At 46.7% G+C, this 16,394-nt stretch overlaps 2 protein-coding genes and 2 long non-coding RNA genes across 5 annotated transcripts; 2 read left to right on the top strand and 2 right to left on the bottom strand.

The window, feature by feature from the left end:
- The first annotated feature begins 904 nt into the window (after nt 1-904).
- Nucleotides 905-2,052, top strand: LOC112665053 (uncharacterized). The gene is made up of 2 exons (XR_003140187.3): nt 905-1,425; nt 1,749-2,052. It is a non-coding gene; the product is annotated as an uncharacterized LOC112665053 (long non-coding RNA).
- NAT8 (N-acetyltransferase 8 (putative)) lies at nt 2,053-4,803 on the bottom strand. Its single transcript, XM_025453593.3, has 2 exons — nt 4,070-4,803; nt 2,053-3,239 (listed from the first exon to the last, which is right to left on the bottom strand). The coding sequence occupies exon 2, from the start codon at nt 3,163-3,165 to the stop codon at nt 2,461-2,463; it is 705 nt and encodes a 234-aa protein (XP_025309378.1). The 5' UTR covers nt 3,166-3,239; nt 4,070-4,803; the 3' UTR covers nt 2,053-2,460.
- A 407-nt stretch (nt 4,804-5,210) lies between these two features.
- Nucleotides 5,211-15,190, top strand: LOC112664222 (uncharacterized). 2 transcript variants are annotated; one of them, XR_003139583.3, is made up of 3 exons: nt 5,211-7,596; nt 8,237-9,163; nt 14,159-15,190. It is a non-coding gene; the product is annotated as an uncharacterized LOC112664222 (long non-coding RNA). The 2 variants fall into 2 exon arrangements; XR_003139584.3 differs by having other exon boundaries at nt 5,212-7,596; nt 8,604-9,163.
- TPRKB (TP53RK binding protein) lies at nt 11,489-15,807 on the bottom strand. The gene is made up of 4 exons (XM_025453596.3): nt 15,667-15,807; nt 14,093-14,215; nt 12,722-12,898; nt 11,489-11,814 (listed from the first exon to the last, which is right to left on the bottom strand). The coding sequence occupies exons 1-4, from the start codon at nt 15,805-15,807 to the stop codon at nt 11,728-11,730; spliced, it is 528 nt and encodes a 175-aa protein (XP_025309381.1). The 3' UTR covers nt 11,489-11,727.
- Nucleotides 15,808-16,394: the final 587 nt, after the last annotated feature.

Genomic DNA, 16,394 nt, shown 5'->3' with positions numbered 1-16,394 from the left:
CTTCTCCCTCTGCCTCTCTCTCTGTGTCTCTCATGAATAAATAAAGTCAAAAAAGAAAAGAAAGAAAGAAAGAAAGAAAGAAAGAAAGAAGAAAGAAAGAAAGAAAGAAAGAAAGAGAAAGAGAGAGAGAAAGAGAGAAAGAAAAAGAAAAAAGAAAGAAAGAAAGAAAGAAAGAAAGAGAAAGAAAGAAAGAAAGAAAGAAAGAAGAAAGAAAGAAAGAAAGAAAGAAAGAAAGAAAGAAAGAAAGAAAGAAAGAAAGAAAGAAAAATTCTAGCTCAGGGTGGTTGGATAGTGAGTGCAGGGAATTGGAACAAGTGATGGACCACCATCCCCACACTTATGACAACATATCCCCACTGGCTCCCTCCTTGGTGTCTCAGCCCCCTCTGGCCTGTAAAACCCGGGAGGACATGGACCGTATCTATATGGGATCAGCAAAACCAATTAATTGTCACTTAGGAAAACTTTCAAAGCATTGGGACCACTGTGGGCCTCCCCCATCTCCAGCACCAGCTGGCGCCCATCTGGGAGTTCCTCTGGCCAGGCCATCTGGCTGGGCCAGGGGAAGCTGGTGGGAACAGCAGTAGAGGCTGGTGCCCCCCCTCTTCCTACCTCTCAGAGAGCCTGGGCCCAAGGCCCCGGCATCACTAGAAGCTGGAACTGCGAGGAAACAGAAGCTTGATTTAGAATAGGGGGTGGAGGGATCCCTGGGTGGCTCAGTGGTTTAGCTCCTGCCTTCATGCCCAGGGCATGATCCTGGAGTCCCGGGATCGAGTCCCACGTCGGGCTCCCTGCATGAAACCTGCTTCTCTCTCTGCCTATGTCTCTGCCTCTCTCTGTCTCTCATGAATAAATAAATAAAATCTTAAAAAAAAAAAAAAAAAGAACAGGGGGTGGAGGTGGGGCACGGTGTAACAGGAGGTTTAGACGTTCCAGGTTTCTGAGAAGCATGCAGGGAAGGTGCAAAGGGTGCAGGCCTGGGGAGGTAGAATGCCTGGTGGCAGAGGGACTGTGGGTGACCCGAGACTAGGGAGAAAAGAGACCCAGTGGAGGGTGACACAGGTGAGGCCCAGGGTCTTAGGTAACAAACATGCATGTTTGATGACAGGTCCCCATTTAGGTGAGATGTGCCTGTAACAATGCCAGTTGGCAGGTTCCGGCCTGGTTTGCGGCCTGACTGACCCTTCGAAGGAGATAAGCTATGAGCCAGGATGGGGGGGGGCCCTAAACACCGCTGTGTCACAACACCCAGACCGAAAGGGTGCCTGGACTTCCCATCAAGGAACTCCCTGGATCCTGGGACCCAGCCTCTGGGCGGGGGACCCAGTGCTGGCGATGAGCTAACTGGACCAGGTACACGCTGTGCCTACAGGACTCGCCGCTGTATCAGAGGCTTGGGGACAGGGGGTCAGGCCTGAGGCTTCTGTAAGTATCCGGAGTTCTGAGCACTTGGGGACGAGCGGCAGGTCCCAGTGTGGCAGGCCCGAGAAACTCACCAACCCCATTTCCTCTTCCCGGATACACATCCCCAGCCTCCCTTCAGGCATGCCGGGCCAGTGACGGGGGCTTGGCCAGTGGGGGGGGGGGGGGCTGCACCACTTCTAGCTCTAGCCCCTGTTAAATCCCACTCCGTCCTCCCTTCCAGCAGAGATAGGGGGGGCAAAGCAGGCTGGGGGCATTGTGGCCCCCGTGCTTCTCCCAGAATTCTTCCCGCTCTCTTTCTCGGCCCCCTTTGCTCTGTGCTTCAGCTCCTCTTCCGGAAGAAGCTGGGCCCATTTCTCTTCCTGAGACTGGGATGTCAGCCGACAGGACACCCGAGAAGCTTGGAAAAGCATTGGTTGGTTTCTGCTTCACTCTCGGCTCCTCTGCAATGACCCTAAACCTGCCACTGAGCTTGTACGCTGGGAAACGAGCCCACCCAGTGGCCCTGTCACCCCAGCCAGTCGTACAATGAGGTGTGCATTGTGCCCTCTGAGACCCCAAGGGCTGCCAGCCAAGCCCAGCCGAAATTGCTGACCACCGATGCGTGAACTAAAGAAATGTTTACTGGTGTGTTGTTTTTGTTTTTTAAAGATTTTATGTATTTATTCATGAGAGACACAGAGAGAGAGAGAGAGGGAGGCAGAGACACAGGCAGAGGGAGAAGCAGGCTCCATGCAGGGAGCCCGATGCGGGACTCGATCCCTGACTCCAGGATCACGCCCTGGGCCAAAGGCAGGCGTTAAACTGCTGAGCCACCCGGGCTGCCCGGTGTGTGTTTTAATGCAGCCCTCTCGTGGCACTGGATAAATGAAACCGCGGCCATCCCAAAAGACAGAAAGGAGTAGAGCCACCCTGCCGCCCCCCAGTTCCCACGGAAGGAGCAGTAGGCTCTCACCGTGCTGTCGTACTGACTCTCGGGGCCTGGCTTGCTACCAGGGCAGAGCCAGCCCTCCCCGGACTAAGGCACAAGGAACCGGATCAGGGCCCCCCCGCCTGCCCCTGTGCCTGCGAGGCCTGAGCAGAGGGCAAGGGGTAGACAAACACACACGAAGGAATAGCAAATAGCCTCCAGTTCAGGGAGGGGAAGAACTGGCCCGTCTTCTGGAAGCCCATGCGCTGGTAGAGGGCCACGGCCGAGCGCTGCAGCATGGTGGTGTGGAGGACCACTTGGCTGTAGCCCTGGTCACGGGCGAACTGCAGGACCGTCCTGAGCAGGGCTTTGGCCACCCCCTGACCTCGGCACTCAGAGGCCACGCACAGGTGGAAGAGCTGCAGCTGCTCCCTCCGCAGGGGGCAATCGGCAGCGGGCAGCACGCCCACCATGCCCACCACCTGCCCGGCGGCCTCGGCCACCCAGAAGCAGGAGCCGGGCTCACCCAGGTAGGACTTGGTGATGTCAGACAGGTCTGAGCGCAAACACAGGACTTTAAACTGGACCCAGGGGTATTTGGAGAAGAATCTCAGGGCAGTGAGGAGGGCGAGGCTGGCGACGAAGACCAGGAGCCAGGAGCCAGAGGCCAGGAAGAGGGCGAGGGGCACCCCAAGCAAGAGCGCCAGGGTTCGGGGCAGCTTCAGGACGTGGCAGAAGGTGGTGGGGGCGTGCTCCTCCATTCCCTTGGAGAACAAGTCCAGGACCCGTGGGCGGTCCCTCTCCTGGTACTTGCGGATGTGGTACGGAGCCATGGGCGACCGCGGGCCCGGAGTCTCCAAGCGCAGGAGGGTGAGTGAGCTGGTGTCCTCGCGCACCGCCCGCAGCCCTGGGGAAGAGACGGGAAGCCCCGTGAGTGCCCATCTCTGCCACCGCCCACGCGTCCCGGAGACCCTGCTCGAGGGCATTTCTTTTTGCTTCTGCCCTAGAGGATGTAGGTAACAGCCACTGGGAGAATGTGTGGGGCCAGAATGATTTGCATGTGATCCTGGCTCCATCCCTTCCTAGCTGTGTGGCCTTGGCATGTCACCTAACTTCTCTGAACCTGTTTCTTCATCTGTAGAACAGGATAAAATGAAAAGCTGCCTTCCGGGATTGTTTTGAGGATTTAATAAAATAATACACACAAAGCTCTGGTGTATAAAACACCCTCCTCTCCACCCTCCTTCCCTTTTACCGGCTCACTTAGCTTCGTGGTACGACGGAGCAGCACCATGCAGCAGCCAGACCATGTGTCCCCCCGCCTGCCCGTCCCTCTCTAGGTACCATGCATGGCAGGAATCCTGTGTTCCCAAGTTAAAGTTTCAACAAAGGCTCCTTCTCCCACCCTTTTGAAAAAGATTTGATTTTATTTGAGAGAGAGAGTGAGCACGAGTGGGGATGAGGGACAGAGGATGTCGGGGCTGGAAGCAGATTCTCAGCTGAGCAGGGAGCCCGACTTGGGGCTCCACCCCAGAACCCTGAGATCATGACCTGAGCCGAAGACAGACGCTTAACCAACCGAGCCACCCGGGCGCCCCCAGGCTCCTTCCCCCTCAACTGCAAATTTTGGGGCTGCCGAGGTGGTATAAGAGTCAAACATCAGACCTGCTACCCAGAAGAGGGTCTGGGGTTCCAGGCCTCTCTCAAGACACTGTACTTCAACCCGAGCCCTCTCACCTGCTACCTCAACAGCCTTGAATGTCCAGAGCAGTGTCAGGATGGCCTCTGCCCTCAGCCTCTGACTGGCATCCAGGAGAGACTGCCCGGGCTTGCTTCACCACCAGGAACCAGGCCTTCCCCGATGGCCACCTCATTGGCTGGTTTCTGCACATTTCATAATCATAAACCCCAGGATCCTAAGGCTGCGCCTGGGCCATGAGGGAGCAGGAATTCCATTTTCCTCACTTCTATGATTGCTCGGGAATTCGCCTGGAGGAGGAAGCAGGATCTGGAAGGTCTCAGGAGATCTTGCCCTTGCAGATGGCCTACGCTCTTCCTCCTGTGGTGGTTCACGCCTGGAGCATCTCCCAGTTGGCACCTGGATGTGCTCTGGTGTGCACCCGCGTCTCCTTCACACAGCCTCTAGGAGCCTGGAGATTGCAAGCCTCACCCTGTGCTGTCATCATGGGCCAGAGCCCAGACCCCTGGCTCAGCGCGCAAGTACTCTCCCTGCCCAGGCTCTACTCTCTTTCCTTCTTTCCCTCCCTACTCTCCCTGCCCAGAGGGAAACACCATCTGCAGTTCCCTGCCCTCATCTCACTAGGCCCTTCCTTTCCTTCCTTCCCTCCTTCCTTTCCTTCCCTTCCTTCCTTTCCTTCCTTCCCTTCCTTCCTTCCCTCCTTTCCTTCCTTCCTTCCTTCCTCTTCCTTTCCTTCTTTCCCTTCCTTCTTTCCTTCCTTTCGTTCCTCCCCTCCTCTTCCTTTCCTTCTTTTCCTTCCTTCCTTCCCTCTTTCCTTTCCATTCCTTTCCTTCCTTCCCTCCTTTCCTTTCCTTCCTTCCCTCCTTCCTTTCCTTTCCTTCCTTTCCTTCCTCCCCTCCCTTCCTTCGTTCCCTCCTTCTTTTTCCTTCCTTCCCTCCTTCCTTCTTTTCCTTCCTTCCCTCCTTCCTCCTTTCTTTCCTTTCCTTTCCTTTCCTTTCCTTTCCTTTCCTTTCCTTCTTTCCTTTCCCTTCCTTTCCTTCCTTCCCCTCCTCCCCTCCTTTCCCTCCTTCCCTCATTCTCTTTCCTTCCTTCCCTCCTTCCTTCCTTTCCTTCCTTCCCTCCTCTTCCCTCCCTCCCTCCCTCCCTCCCTTCCTTCCTTCCTTCCTTCCTTCCTTCCTTCCTTCCTTCCTTCCTTCCATCCTTCCTTCCTTCCTTCCTTCCCTCCCTCCTATTTCTTCTCCCCTCCCCTGTGATCCCCTCCTTTCCCTTCCTTCTTTTCTTGGTACTCTTGTGCAGGATTCAAGTACTAAGTGCCTGGCGACCTCTTCACCTAGAGCAACGCTGCCATGCAGCTAATGGGCACAGCCTGGGGTGCACCTGCTGTACGTTCTGCTCCTTAGTCATGGTCTGTGCTGTAGCAGCTGTGAAATTTTTTGCACTGAGATCAACTAAAGCAGGGGACAACAAAACAGAAAAATCCCTTCTCTGGGACACATATATGCTGTCGAGGGGGGCTGCTTCCCCCACCTCCAAGACTCCGGTGCGCCTCTCCGCTCGCCCCTCACCCCGACGCACGGTGAAGCCCCCCAGCTCCTGAAGCCAGGGTCACAGCGCCCCTCAAGCATATGCAAGCATGGGACGCTCCTGTGGGCCACGTGGGCAGGCGGCCGGGAGCAGAGGGCCCGGCACACCCAGGACGTCGGCGCTGGGAGGCCCTCGGACCTCCTGCCACCGGGCGCGGGGAGCCCCGCAGCCTCTCACACCCGCGGGGCGGGGCTGCGGGGCTGCAGGGCTGCGGGAGCGGAGGCGTGAAGACCTTGAGGCTGCGGGACAAAGGCGAGGTCTTCCGGGAAAGTTGGCCAACATGGCCAAGGAGGGAGGGACAGGGAGGTGAGGGCGCCTAGGGCCTGGACGCGAGGGGCCTGTCCTCCCAGGTATGGAGTTTGGACTCTACTCCAAAAGCGGCGGGAGGCCACCCATATGCTTTTACCCGGGGAGTAATGTAAGCAGGGGTGTGTGTACTTGTGTACGTGCATGTGTGCGTGCACGAGTGTTGCTCTGGCTACATCTGGAGAGTTGAATGGGAGGAGACAGTCGTGGAAGCACATATTCCCCACCCCACAGGCTAGGTACAGATACGCAGGTTGCTCTCTGTCCAAGAGCACCTGGCCCGGAAGGGCTAGTCCCAACAAAAATAGGGCCCTCTTGCACTCGCCAAACCGGAGTCCTACCACAGAGCTGAGTCTGGCCAAAGAAAAGGGACCCGTTTCTTATTTGCTCAAAAGCATCACTGCCCACTGGGCTGTGTATCTAATGGGCTGTGACTGTGTGAAAGGGGTACCTTGTTCTATGTCCACTAAGGAGCCACATGGGCCAGCAGAGGCCCTACAAGAGTCAGTGGTGGCTTGGACCCAAGTGAGGGGACCCAGATGGTGAGAAGCAGCCCACTCGTAGGTGCATTTTGGGGGCTGAAATGGCAGGAGTTTATAATGACCCAAATGGCAATAAGGACAAGGAAGGGGTCAGGGATGACAACCACATTTCTAGAAGAACTAGAGGTGCTGGAGAGAGTCAGACTTGGAGAGAAAGATCATGGCTGCCCCTAGTGGTACCATCTTGAGGCCTGGCGGCTGGGGTCTGGGCCCAGTGAATGGAGACTGCTGACATGCCAGGTCTTTGGCACTCAACAAGGCCACAGGGGTAGAGTTTAACATGAAATCTGAGGGGTGAGCCATGATTTTGTACATTTTAACATTTCAATGTTAAGCAAAATTTGAACGAGGAATCAAAAGGGAGGGACAGAGGACTCCAAAGTACAGTGGAGTTTTCCTAGCGAGTCTAATATTAACCAGTCAAAACCCTAATAGTCAAAGTGAAGGACCAGAGTTCTGTGGTCTGTCCCCAGGCCTGTACTCTCTCTGTACTCTCACCGGGCTCCTGTGGCCTGTGGCTCCTGTGGCCTCCTCAAAACTCAGGGGCCTTCGTTTCCATTCAGGCTTTTCATCCTTCCTCACAGCCATAAAAATGAGATTTATTGACATGGGGTGGGGGGGTCAAAATATAACTCCAAGAAATAAAAGACTATAAAACAGTAGGTTTTAACTCATTTTGGTAGACACCTGGGTGGCTCAGTCAGTGAAGCGTCTGCCTTTGACTCAGGTCATGATCCCAGGGGCCTGGGATCGAGTCCTGCCTCAGGCCCCCTGCTCTGCTGGGAGATGCTTCTCCCTCTGCCTCCGCCTGCAGCTCCCCTTGCTTGTGCTCTCTGTCAAATAAATGAAGTCTTACAAAAAAAATCTTATTTTTGGAAAAATATAACTCAAAACTGCCAGACACAGCATGCAGAGAGAAACATCTGAGTGATTGTACTAGATGCTGGCCGCAGCTGTCTCCAGATGGAGGACTTACGGGTCATTCTCTGTGTAAACCATGAAGCCTGGAGTGTGCTGAGGCTCCAGGCTCCTGCCTTCAGATGGCGAAACGGAGGCTTGGGAATCTACCTGGCTCTGCCTTAGCCGGACCTGGGAATCTAAAGGCACCAAGTTAAGATCATGAACTCCTAAAGGTAAGGCAGATGTGTTTATTCTATTATTTCATGTTTTAATTACCTGTTGTAGTGTGTGCAATTCAGTGGCTTCAGCACACTCACGATGCTGTGCAACTGCCGCCTCTACCTGGTTCCAAAGTATGTCCACACCCCAGAAGAAACCCCCTGGCCTCCATGTAGTCACTCTCTCTTCCTCCTCTCACCAGACCCTGGCAACAGCTAACTGGCTTTCTGTATATGTCATTTAAATGGAATCATGTGATATGCAAACTTTTGTGTTGAGCTTTTCACTTTGTTGTTGTTGGTTTTTAAAGATTTTATTACTTTATTCACGTGAGACACAGAGAGAGAGATAAAGGCAGAGACACAGGCAGAGGGAGAAGCAGGTGCCATGCAAGGAGCCCAACGTGGGACTCGATCCCGGGACTTCAGGATCATGCCCTGGGCTGAAGGCGGCGCTAAACTGCTGAGCCACCAGGGCTGCTCTCACTTTGTTTTCAAGGCTCACACACGTAGCATGTGTCAATAGGTCATTGCTCTTGATGGCCGCGTAATATTCCATGGTAGGGATATCCCACGTTGTTTATTCATTCCCACCTTTTGACTATTGTGTGTTTTTTTTTAATTTTTTTTTTAATTTTTTATTTATTTATGATAGGCACACAGTGAGAGAGAGAGGCAGAGACACAGGCAGAGGGAGAAGCAGGCTCCATGCACCGGGAGCCCGACGTGGGATTCGATCCCGGGTCTCCAGGATCGCGCCCTGGGCCAAAGGCAGGCGCTAAACCGCTGCGCCACCCAGGGATCCCCTTGACTATTGTGTGTTATGAACATTGGTGAACAGGTTTTGGGTTGAGCACCTGTTTTCAGTTCTATTGGATATACACCTAGGAGTGGAATTTCTGGGTCAGATGGTGATTTTATGTTTAACATTTTAAGGAACTGCCATACTGTTGTCCAAAGTGGCTACACTGTTTTACTTTCCCCGCCATCAATGAGTCCTATTTTTTAACTATCTGCCTCAGCACTGGTGCCACTGCATAAAGAGAAGAGATTGTTGCTGTTTACTGAGAAATGAGATGCCTGGCACTGTGAGGAAGCTATTTTCCTGTGCTCTACAATTTGATATTCCTGACAACCTAAGTACTAAAGACATTAATGTCCCCATTTTACAAATAGGAAACCAAGGCCAGAAAAGCTGAGATCTCCTATCCAGGGCCTCAGAGACTCACCATTGTTCCAAAGGCTGTGGATTTAAGAGGAACATGTCACTAAACTCCATGCTTCTATCTCTGAAAAACATTCCCCACTGCACTACTGCAGCCCAGAAATGTGCCAGTGAGATGGACAGGAAGTGGCATTGCATTTGGAAGTCTCAGGGAGAAGAGACAATCAACTCAGCTTCGTTTAACTTAGTTCCCAGAATCTCCCCTAACATCTTGTCAGGGCTCCCAGTAACCTGATGCCAGGCCAATGCCCTAAACTTCTACTGACAACTTACCATTTAAAGAAGATGAATGGAAGAAAATCATGATGAATGGAAATATCCTTTCAAGGGAAGAAGACAGTGAATGGGTCATCCTTGGTAAGGTGTTCGGAAATCCTAGGACAATGATTCTAGCTCTACAGAAATGTTCTGTAACTTTTCAACTAATTGAGACAATGAGAGGGTATCAGGCCCCAACACTCAATTAGGGTAACTTCAGCAGATTTTATGCAGATGATCAAAGGGGCTAATTCTGAAGGTATGGTGGGTTGAGAGGGACCGAGAATGGTGCAAGAACCAGGTGTGTTATTTCTCGGAGGTGGGAGAGGTGAAAGGCACCTGACCCAGGTATTGAAAGGTTCAGGGACAAAGCCAGCTCATGTGAGCTTGTAGGGAGGAGTCAGGAGAATGTGCTGCCTCTCTTCCCCTCTCCAGACTCCTGCAGGCCTCTCGCTGGCCAAACCCAAGCAGAAGCCAAAGAGAAGAGTCCTCTTGCTGCCATATAGGTCAGCCTCCAGACAGGGAGGCGGGGAAATAGTTGAAGGGTGATTTGGAGGAGAGTGTGGGAGGTCAGTGGCACTAAGGACTATGGAAAGGTCAATAGCAGGCAAATTTGACAAATACAAATTGCTCATTCTGAGACCAACCAAACTAGGTTGTGCTTTCCTGGATACTGTGATGGGAGTTCAGGGTAGCTGCTGTCAGCAAACCAGCAGCAAGGATGGGGGTGCAGAATGGCACCTTCCTGCTCTGAAAAGTCTCTAATGAGTTCAACTCCCCCCCCCCCCCCCATAATTCCACTTCAGAGAAGCTATCCTAAAGAAAGGGAAACATGTACAAAGATTTATTTGGAAAAGTGAAACATTGAAGGCAACATAAATGTGTAAAAATAGGAGAATAAGTACGTATGTGACATTTTACACGTCAATAAAAAGAATGTGAGTGATGGCACGGGAGGGGTAGTATGCTGGAGATGTTAGGAACACAGGGCCAGACTTGTAGCCTGGGGTAGCTGAAACACTGCATCAGGGGAAGAGATGCCTCTGAATGGGCAGGTCTGGGCGAGGCACCACCTTAAGCAGCTGATCAAACTCTGTATCAGCAGTGACGGGCCAGCCCTCATGTGCCTCCTGATAACACACAATGGCAAGGACACAAAACTTACCTACTCTTACTCCCAAAAATATTTAAACTGACTTAAATCATCAACGAATCCAAATAGTGTGGGATTCTGAAAGACATCAAGGGTGCTCCTCAAAAAATGTCATTATTCTTAAGAGGTTTACTTTAAAGGATATGAGGTATGATAACTAAACACTGTATAGGCTGAAGTGCCAGGTCTGCAACTTACTTTCAAATCAGTCAGCAAAAGTATGTGTACACCGGAGTACAGACAGGAGAGCCAGAGGCAAGAGCAAACTAGTTTAGGAAAATGTTAACACATAGTGAATTCACATGAAAGGTATGTGGACTTTTATTGTACTGTTAATTGTCTTGCAGGTTTGAAATTTTTTGAAATAGACTTCAGAGACTAGATCTAGTTCCTTGCTAGTAAAAATCTCTTGGGATTGTAGTAAGGACTAAATGAGGTAATGTGTATAAAATGTTAAGCACACTACCTGCAAGAAATGTACTTATGTGCTTTATTATTTATGATGATAGAAATCACTAAGTATTTCCACCTCCCTGCTTTCTGGCACGTGGCAGGATCACACTTCTGTCCTTTGTGAGGTTGGCAGGACCACGTGACTAGCTTTGGAGATAAAGTTCTTGAGTCACTGCCCTGTGTGTTTACTGCTTCATGCGGGCTATGCAGACTATGCAGACTATGCATGACACAAACTTTTGTCCTGTGAAACCAGTGAGCCTTAGGGACTTTAATCGAAGCCTAACCTAACCCAGAAGTCCACAAAGTATGGACCTCAGGTCAAATCCTGCCCACTACTTCTTTTTGTCAACTGAGTTTCACCAAAACACAGGTATACGCAGCATTTATGACCTGTGGATGCCTCTGCACCATGACAGCAAGAGTTGAGGTTATGGCCTGCAAAGCTGGAAATATTTACTATCTGGCCCTTCATAGAAAAGTTTGCTGACCCCTGACCAAGGCTGTCTTAACTGCTGCAATCAAAATAGAAGATAAAGTAGGAAAAGAAAACCCAAACCATTTCTAAAACATGGCTTTATATTAGCTGTATGACCTTGAGCAAGTTACTTATTTGTGTAATTTTTTAGTTGCCTTGTGTGTAAAACAGTGGTAATACTAGTATTTACCTCGTAAGGTTATGACAAATAAATTCTTGTATGTAAAACCCTTGGAACTGGGAGGCTTAGAAGGGAAATGCTGGAACAGCCAGAAGTAAGGGCAGGGATATGAGCTGATGAATATAAAATCACTGAGGCAAGAACCTAGGAAACACCCAATTATTCCAATTTTATAAAGATGAAATATATTTGAATAGAAACAGATCGGAAGACGAGAACACATAATAGCAACAGTGGCTATCTTTTAAAATATTAAGAGAGAAGATTAGGCGTGGCTTTTTTTTCCTTTGTTGTACCACTGTGTTTTCTACGATTGAACATATATACATTTTTTAATCAAGAAAGAAAACTCCACTTTTTAAAAAGAAATGCTGACAATATCTAATATTTCTGTCATTTCACAAAACATCTTTTGTTGACATTCTACAAATGATGCCATCCAATAACGTTCCAATACTTTCTTCTTGTGAAGATAGTTTATATATCTGTAAAAATAGAAGACAAATCATAATATATTAGCATTATACATTATACATTAATATATATTAATTATATATTATAATTATATATCATATAATACATAATATATAGAATATATTATATAAAATTATATAATAATCACGATATATTAATTATATATTAATATATTAATTATACATAATATATTAGCATGCTAATATATTCATGTACTATTCATTTTCATTATACAAACATGTATGAGTTAAATTATTTTTTATTTAACTACTGGGATAATGGTATGAAATCACAAGTCACGAACGTGATTAAAATATGCCAAAGTAGATGGCAATTCATCACTTATGTCAAAAGTTCCCTTTAAATTGCAGTTATGGTTATAACCCTCTAAACACAGAAACTAAATTGTACCAATTTTAAAAGTGTACATCTAGACATTAAAGATCAAGCCTATACAGTGCATTTGAAGTGTAAAATACAGAATACATTTATCCTTAGAGAATGCTTTCATCAACTTTTTTTTTTTTTTTTAGGATTTTATTTATTTGAGAGAGAGCAAGTGAGAGAGTGAGAGAGTACAAGCAGGGGGAACAGCAGAAGGAGAGGGAAAAGCAGGCTCCTCACTGAGCAGGGAGCCAGATGTGGGGCTAGATCCCAGGACCCTGGGATTATGACCTAAGCCGAAGGCAAACGCTCAGTTGAGCCACCCAGGTGCCCCTTATCAACTAAATTTCTAACTATATTTTAAATAAACCTCCATCTCCTAATTCTTAGCTTCTATAATTATTTTTTAAGTAATTCTTAATTATATTAACCTTTCTTAAAAGTTAAAAAAAAAAACAAGCACTGGTGATCAGTAAGCAAACAGAATCAGTATTATTCATCTAGCACACTTTTTCTAAAAATAGATTTACAAACCTTTTTGACTTCTGTAATATTTGTTATGTCAGGAAGGTTTTTCAGAGAAACTTGATGACCTTCTACCTGAGATATTAGGTCTTCTTGATTTATCTGTTTTTCTCCCTCTTCAATGTAAACAATTAGAACTGAAGTGTCTTTTGCTGAGATACCAAATTTTTTTAAAGCTTCTGAAATCTAAGGAAAAAAAAAAAAGACAAAAAATCAGTAGTTTCTGTGTCTGAGATATCTCCCCATCGGCCTCCTCCCTCTCTGATCAGGTTCTTATTCTCCATATCCTAATGGTTCTCTCCACCTACAGTGTTTCTGTTCAACAGCCCTTCCACCAGCTGCCAGCTCTGCCTCTAGACCACTCTGCTCACAGCTGCACCTCCTTCCTGCACAGTCAAGCCCACTTCTTGGCATGGCATACAAACACCCACTCCCTCTAGTCCCTGGTGACCCTCCAGTCATGCATGCCTACCTTCTAGCCAGCCTGGACCGTGTGGGGGTCCCATCCTTTCACATTTTTTTCCTGTTCTCAAACTCTGTCCTCTGCCAGGAGTCCCCTCATCCTTCGCTGTCCAGTGTACACGGCACTCCTCGCTGCACCCTCTTACATGGGTTGCTTCTTTGCTGTTTCCCTAGGTTTGAATGATTATTCCCACTATACTATTTATCTTAGAACATTTGGATTTCTGTCTTGTTTCCTGGCCTTCCTCAGGAGCGTATTTGTTTCTCCCTGGAACTGTAGCCAAAAGAGGAACAAGTCCAACTGATGTTTATTCAATTGATGATATTAGAATCTGGTTGTGTTAATAGTAGCAGTAATACTAAAGTTTCATCAGCAAAACTTCAGGTATTTTTTATGTGCCATAGATGGGCTGTCTTCACCTCAGTAACTGGTTACTATCAGTATCTCAAACCTTGAACTCTGTGCTCCGGGTATGTGAGTGACATGGTAAGGGCTGTTCCAGGTAACTGGCAAGCTTCTGGCTATGGAAAAGACATGGATTCCTATCCTCAAGAAGTTTATAGAGAGAGTAAAAGATGTGCACGATAACACACAAATATCCATGCTTACTGTTTTACCATTTAAATGTCTGTATTATTTAGAGGGATCTTCCTGACCCTATTATATGGTAAGAAAGACAGATAAAACTATCCTCATTTAATGTACCTAAGCTTTTGTTTACTCAAATGTGAGAAGACTGCAAAGCTTATTTGTCTAGCAGGAGGCAGTGCTAAATCTCAACTCTGTCCAGAACTCTCTTAACGATTATTTTAGTTTGTTACCAACAAAAGGTTTATAGGAGTTTAGCCTCCAACCCTAGGGAACACCCATTATCATGACAAAGTTAACAGAAATAAAATGAAATACATATTAATTACATTGTTATTTGGGGAAAGGTTGAAAATAATTTCAGTTGATAGAGTTCTTGTCTTCATTTTTCCTAGTTTGTAGAGATGAACTGCTTTGTTTGCTGCAACAAGTATCTGAAATGGATCCACAATCTACCAAAGAGAACAAAAAGAATTGCACATGGAGAATCTGAAGCATCCTGGAGATACATGTCTTATCTTTGGTAACTCCAATGTCAGGCTGTTTTAGTCATCAGAATTTCTATGGACTATGTTTTCAAAATTACTGGGTGTTCAGAAAAATCATAGAATTTTAAAGCTGCAAGACAAATAGTAAAAAAAGTTTTAAATAACATTTATTGAGGACTAATATCATGGGAAAAGCCATATTCTAAATATTTTACGTGTATTATTTTAATTCTTAAAACTATCCTATGAAATCCGTATTATTATCCATGTGCAGTAGATGAGGAAACCAAAGCAAAGACTGTATGGGCTTAAATCCTAGCTCTGTCATTTATCACCAAGGGGACTTGGGCAAATTGCTTAATTTCATCTGTTAGATGCAGATAGTCATAGTAGTTACTTCACAGGGTTGTTGTGAAAATTGAATGAGTTGGTATAGAGGAGGCACTTAGAACAATGGCAGGAACAGAGTAATAAGCATTCTCTAAACGTCAGCCATCACTTGCTTAAAGTCCTAAGTAGCAGAGCTGGGATTAAATCCTGCTGCCATGGTTCCCCAGTGTGTGCTCCTAACCACAATGCATGCCTCTTGTGAAGAGATCTTTTTTTTTTTTTTAAACTAACATCTTTTTAAATTTTTTATTTACTTTTAAAATTCAATTTTGTTTACATATACTGCATTATTAGTTTCAGGGGTAGAATTTAGTGATTCATCAGTTGCATATAACACCCAGTGCTCATTACATCAAGTGCCCTCCTTAATGCCCAGCACCCATCTAGCCCATTCCCTACCCACCTCCCTCCAGCAACCTTCAGTTTGTTTCCTAGAGTTCAGCATCTCTTATGGTTTGGCTCCCTCTCTATGTTCATCCTATTTTATTTTTCCTTCCCTTCCCCTATGTTCATGTTTTGTTTTTTAAATTACACGTATGAATGAAATCATATGGTATTTGTCTTTGACAGAATTGTTTCACTTAACACACACTGCTATAAATGGCAAAAAAGATTTCATTCTTTTTGATGGCTGAGTAATATTCCATTGTGTGTATATCACATCTCCCTTATCTGTGTATGGACATCTCATCTCTTCCCGCATTTTGACTGCTGCTATAAACATTGGGGTGCAGGTGCCCCTTTGAATCCTGTCCAGAAATTTTTCTAGTTCAGATGAGAAGATGAAGATCCAGGCATTGTTGTTATACCAGAGCCAGACCACAACCTTTCATATCTCCTGAGGAAGGTCCTGGCACTTTGGCTTCTACTGAATGTTAAATTCAAGGCTGGCCTAGTCTGACTCCACAACTTGGACAAGAAACTTTACCCAAAGATGACAATTTTAGGCTAACCTATAACATCATGAAAAATTAACATATTCTTAAATGCCTCCTTATAGTTCCTCTATTCTCACTTGTACTTACCACCTTAGGGTTTATTAATGAACCATCAATAGCACCTTCCATGGCCTTTTTTCTCAAATCTCCAGCATTTTTTACATCTTTAAATAATAGAAGGGTCACCCTGCATTCAGGAAATAGGTCCAGCTGATGTGTTAACTGCATTTCATAGGCAGGATTCTATTTGCATAAAACCAAAAAGACCAAAAGACTTCATTTGTTTAAAAGTTAACATTATAATTCTCTAAAAAATATCCTTGCTAACAAATAAAAATTATTTTAATAATGACAAAACTATTAAACTAGAAGAATCCATCCCCAAAGCATATCTGGCATCCTCATGAGATGTTGTCTTCCTACCCCGCTGAGTTGTTTCTAGCTTCCTTTTCCATTCCTCAGAAAGAATCAAGGCTGTACAGGTCTCCTGCTTGTACAGACAGGATCTGATGCATGGCTGAGGGGCAACTTCTCTAACAGACAAGTAGAAGCAGAATGTTAGGAATTTTTTAGAACATAGGTTACTTATGGTATTAATGAAACCTCACTCCAGCTTAGCCTTTTTAGCTTTCTGGTCTTACCATTTTATGTATATTTTAAGTAGAACCTAGACACAAATATTAAGAAAATGATTTTATTGAAGAAAGGATGACACTTGATTCAAAGATACTCATTTTACACATGACATTTAAGCAGAGAGGGTATAATTACTAAAAAATCAGTACTAGCCCTTTCTTAGATTAATAAGGACAAAG

This window comes from Canis lupus, chromosome 17 (assembly GCF_003254725.2).
Source record: "Canis lupus dingo isolate Sandy chromosome 17, ASM325472v2, whole genome shotgun sequence".
NCBI lineage: Eukaryota > Metazoa > Chordata > Mammalia > Carnivora > Canidae > Canis > Canis lupus.
Note: the sequence above shows the minus strand (reverse complement) of the source record. Positions and strands in the feature narration are given on the sequence as shown.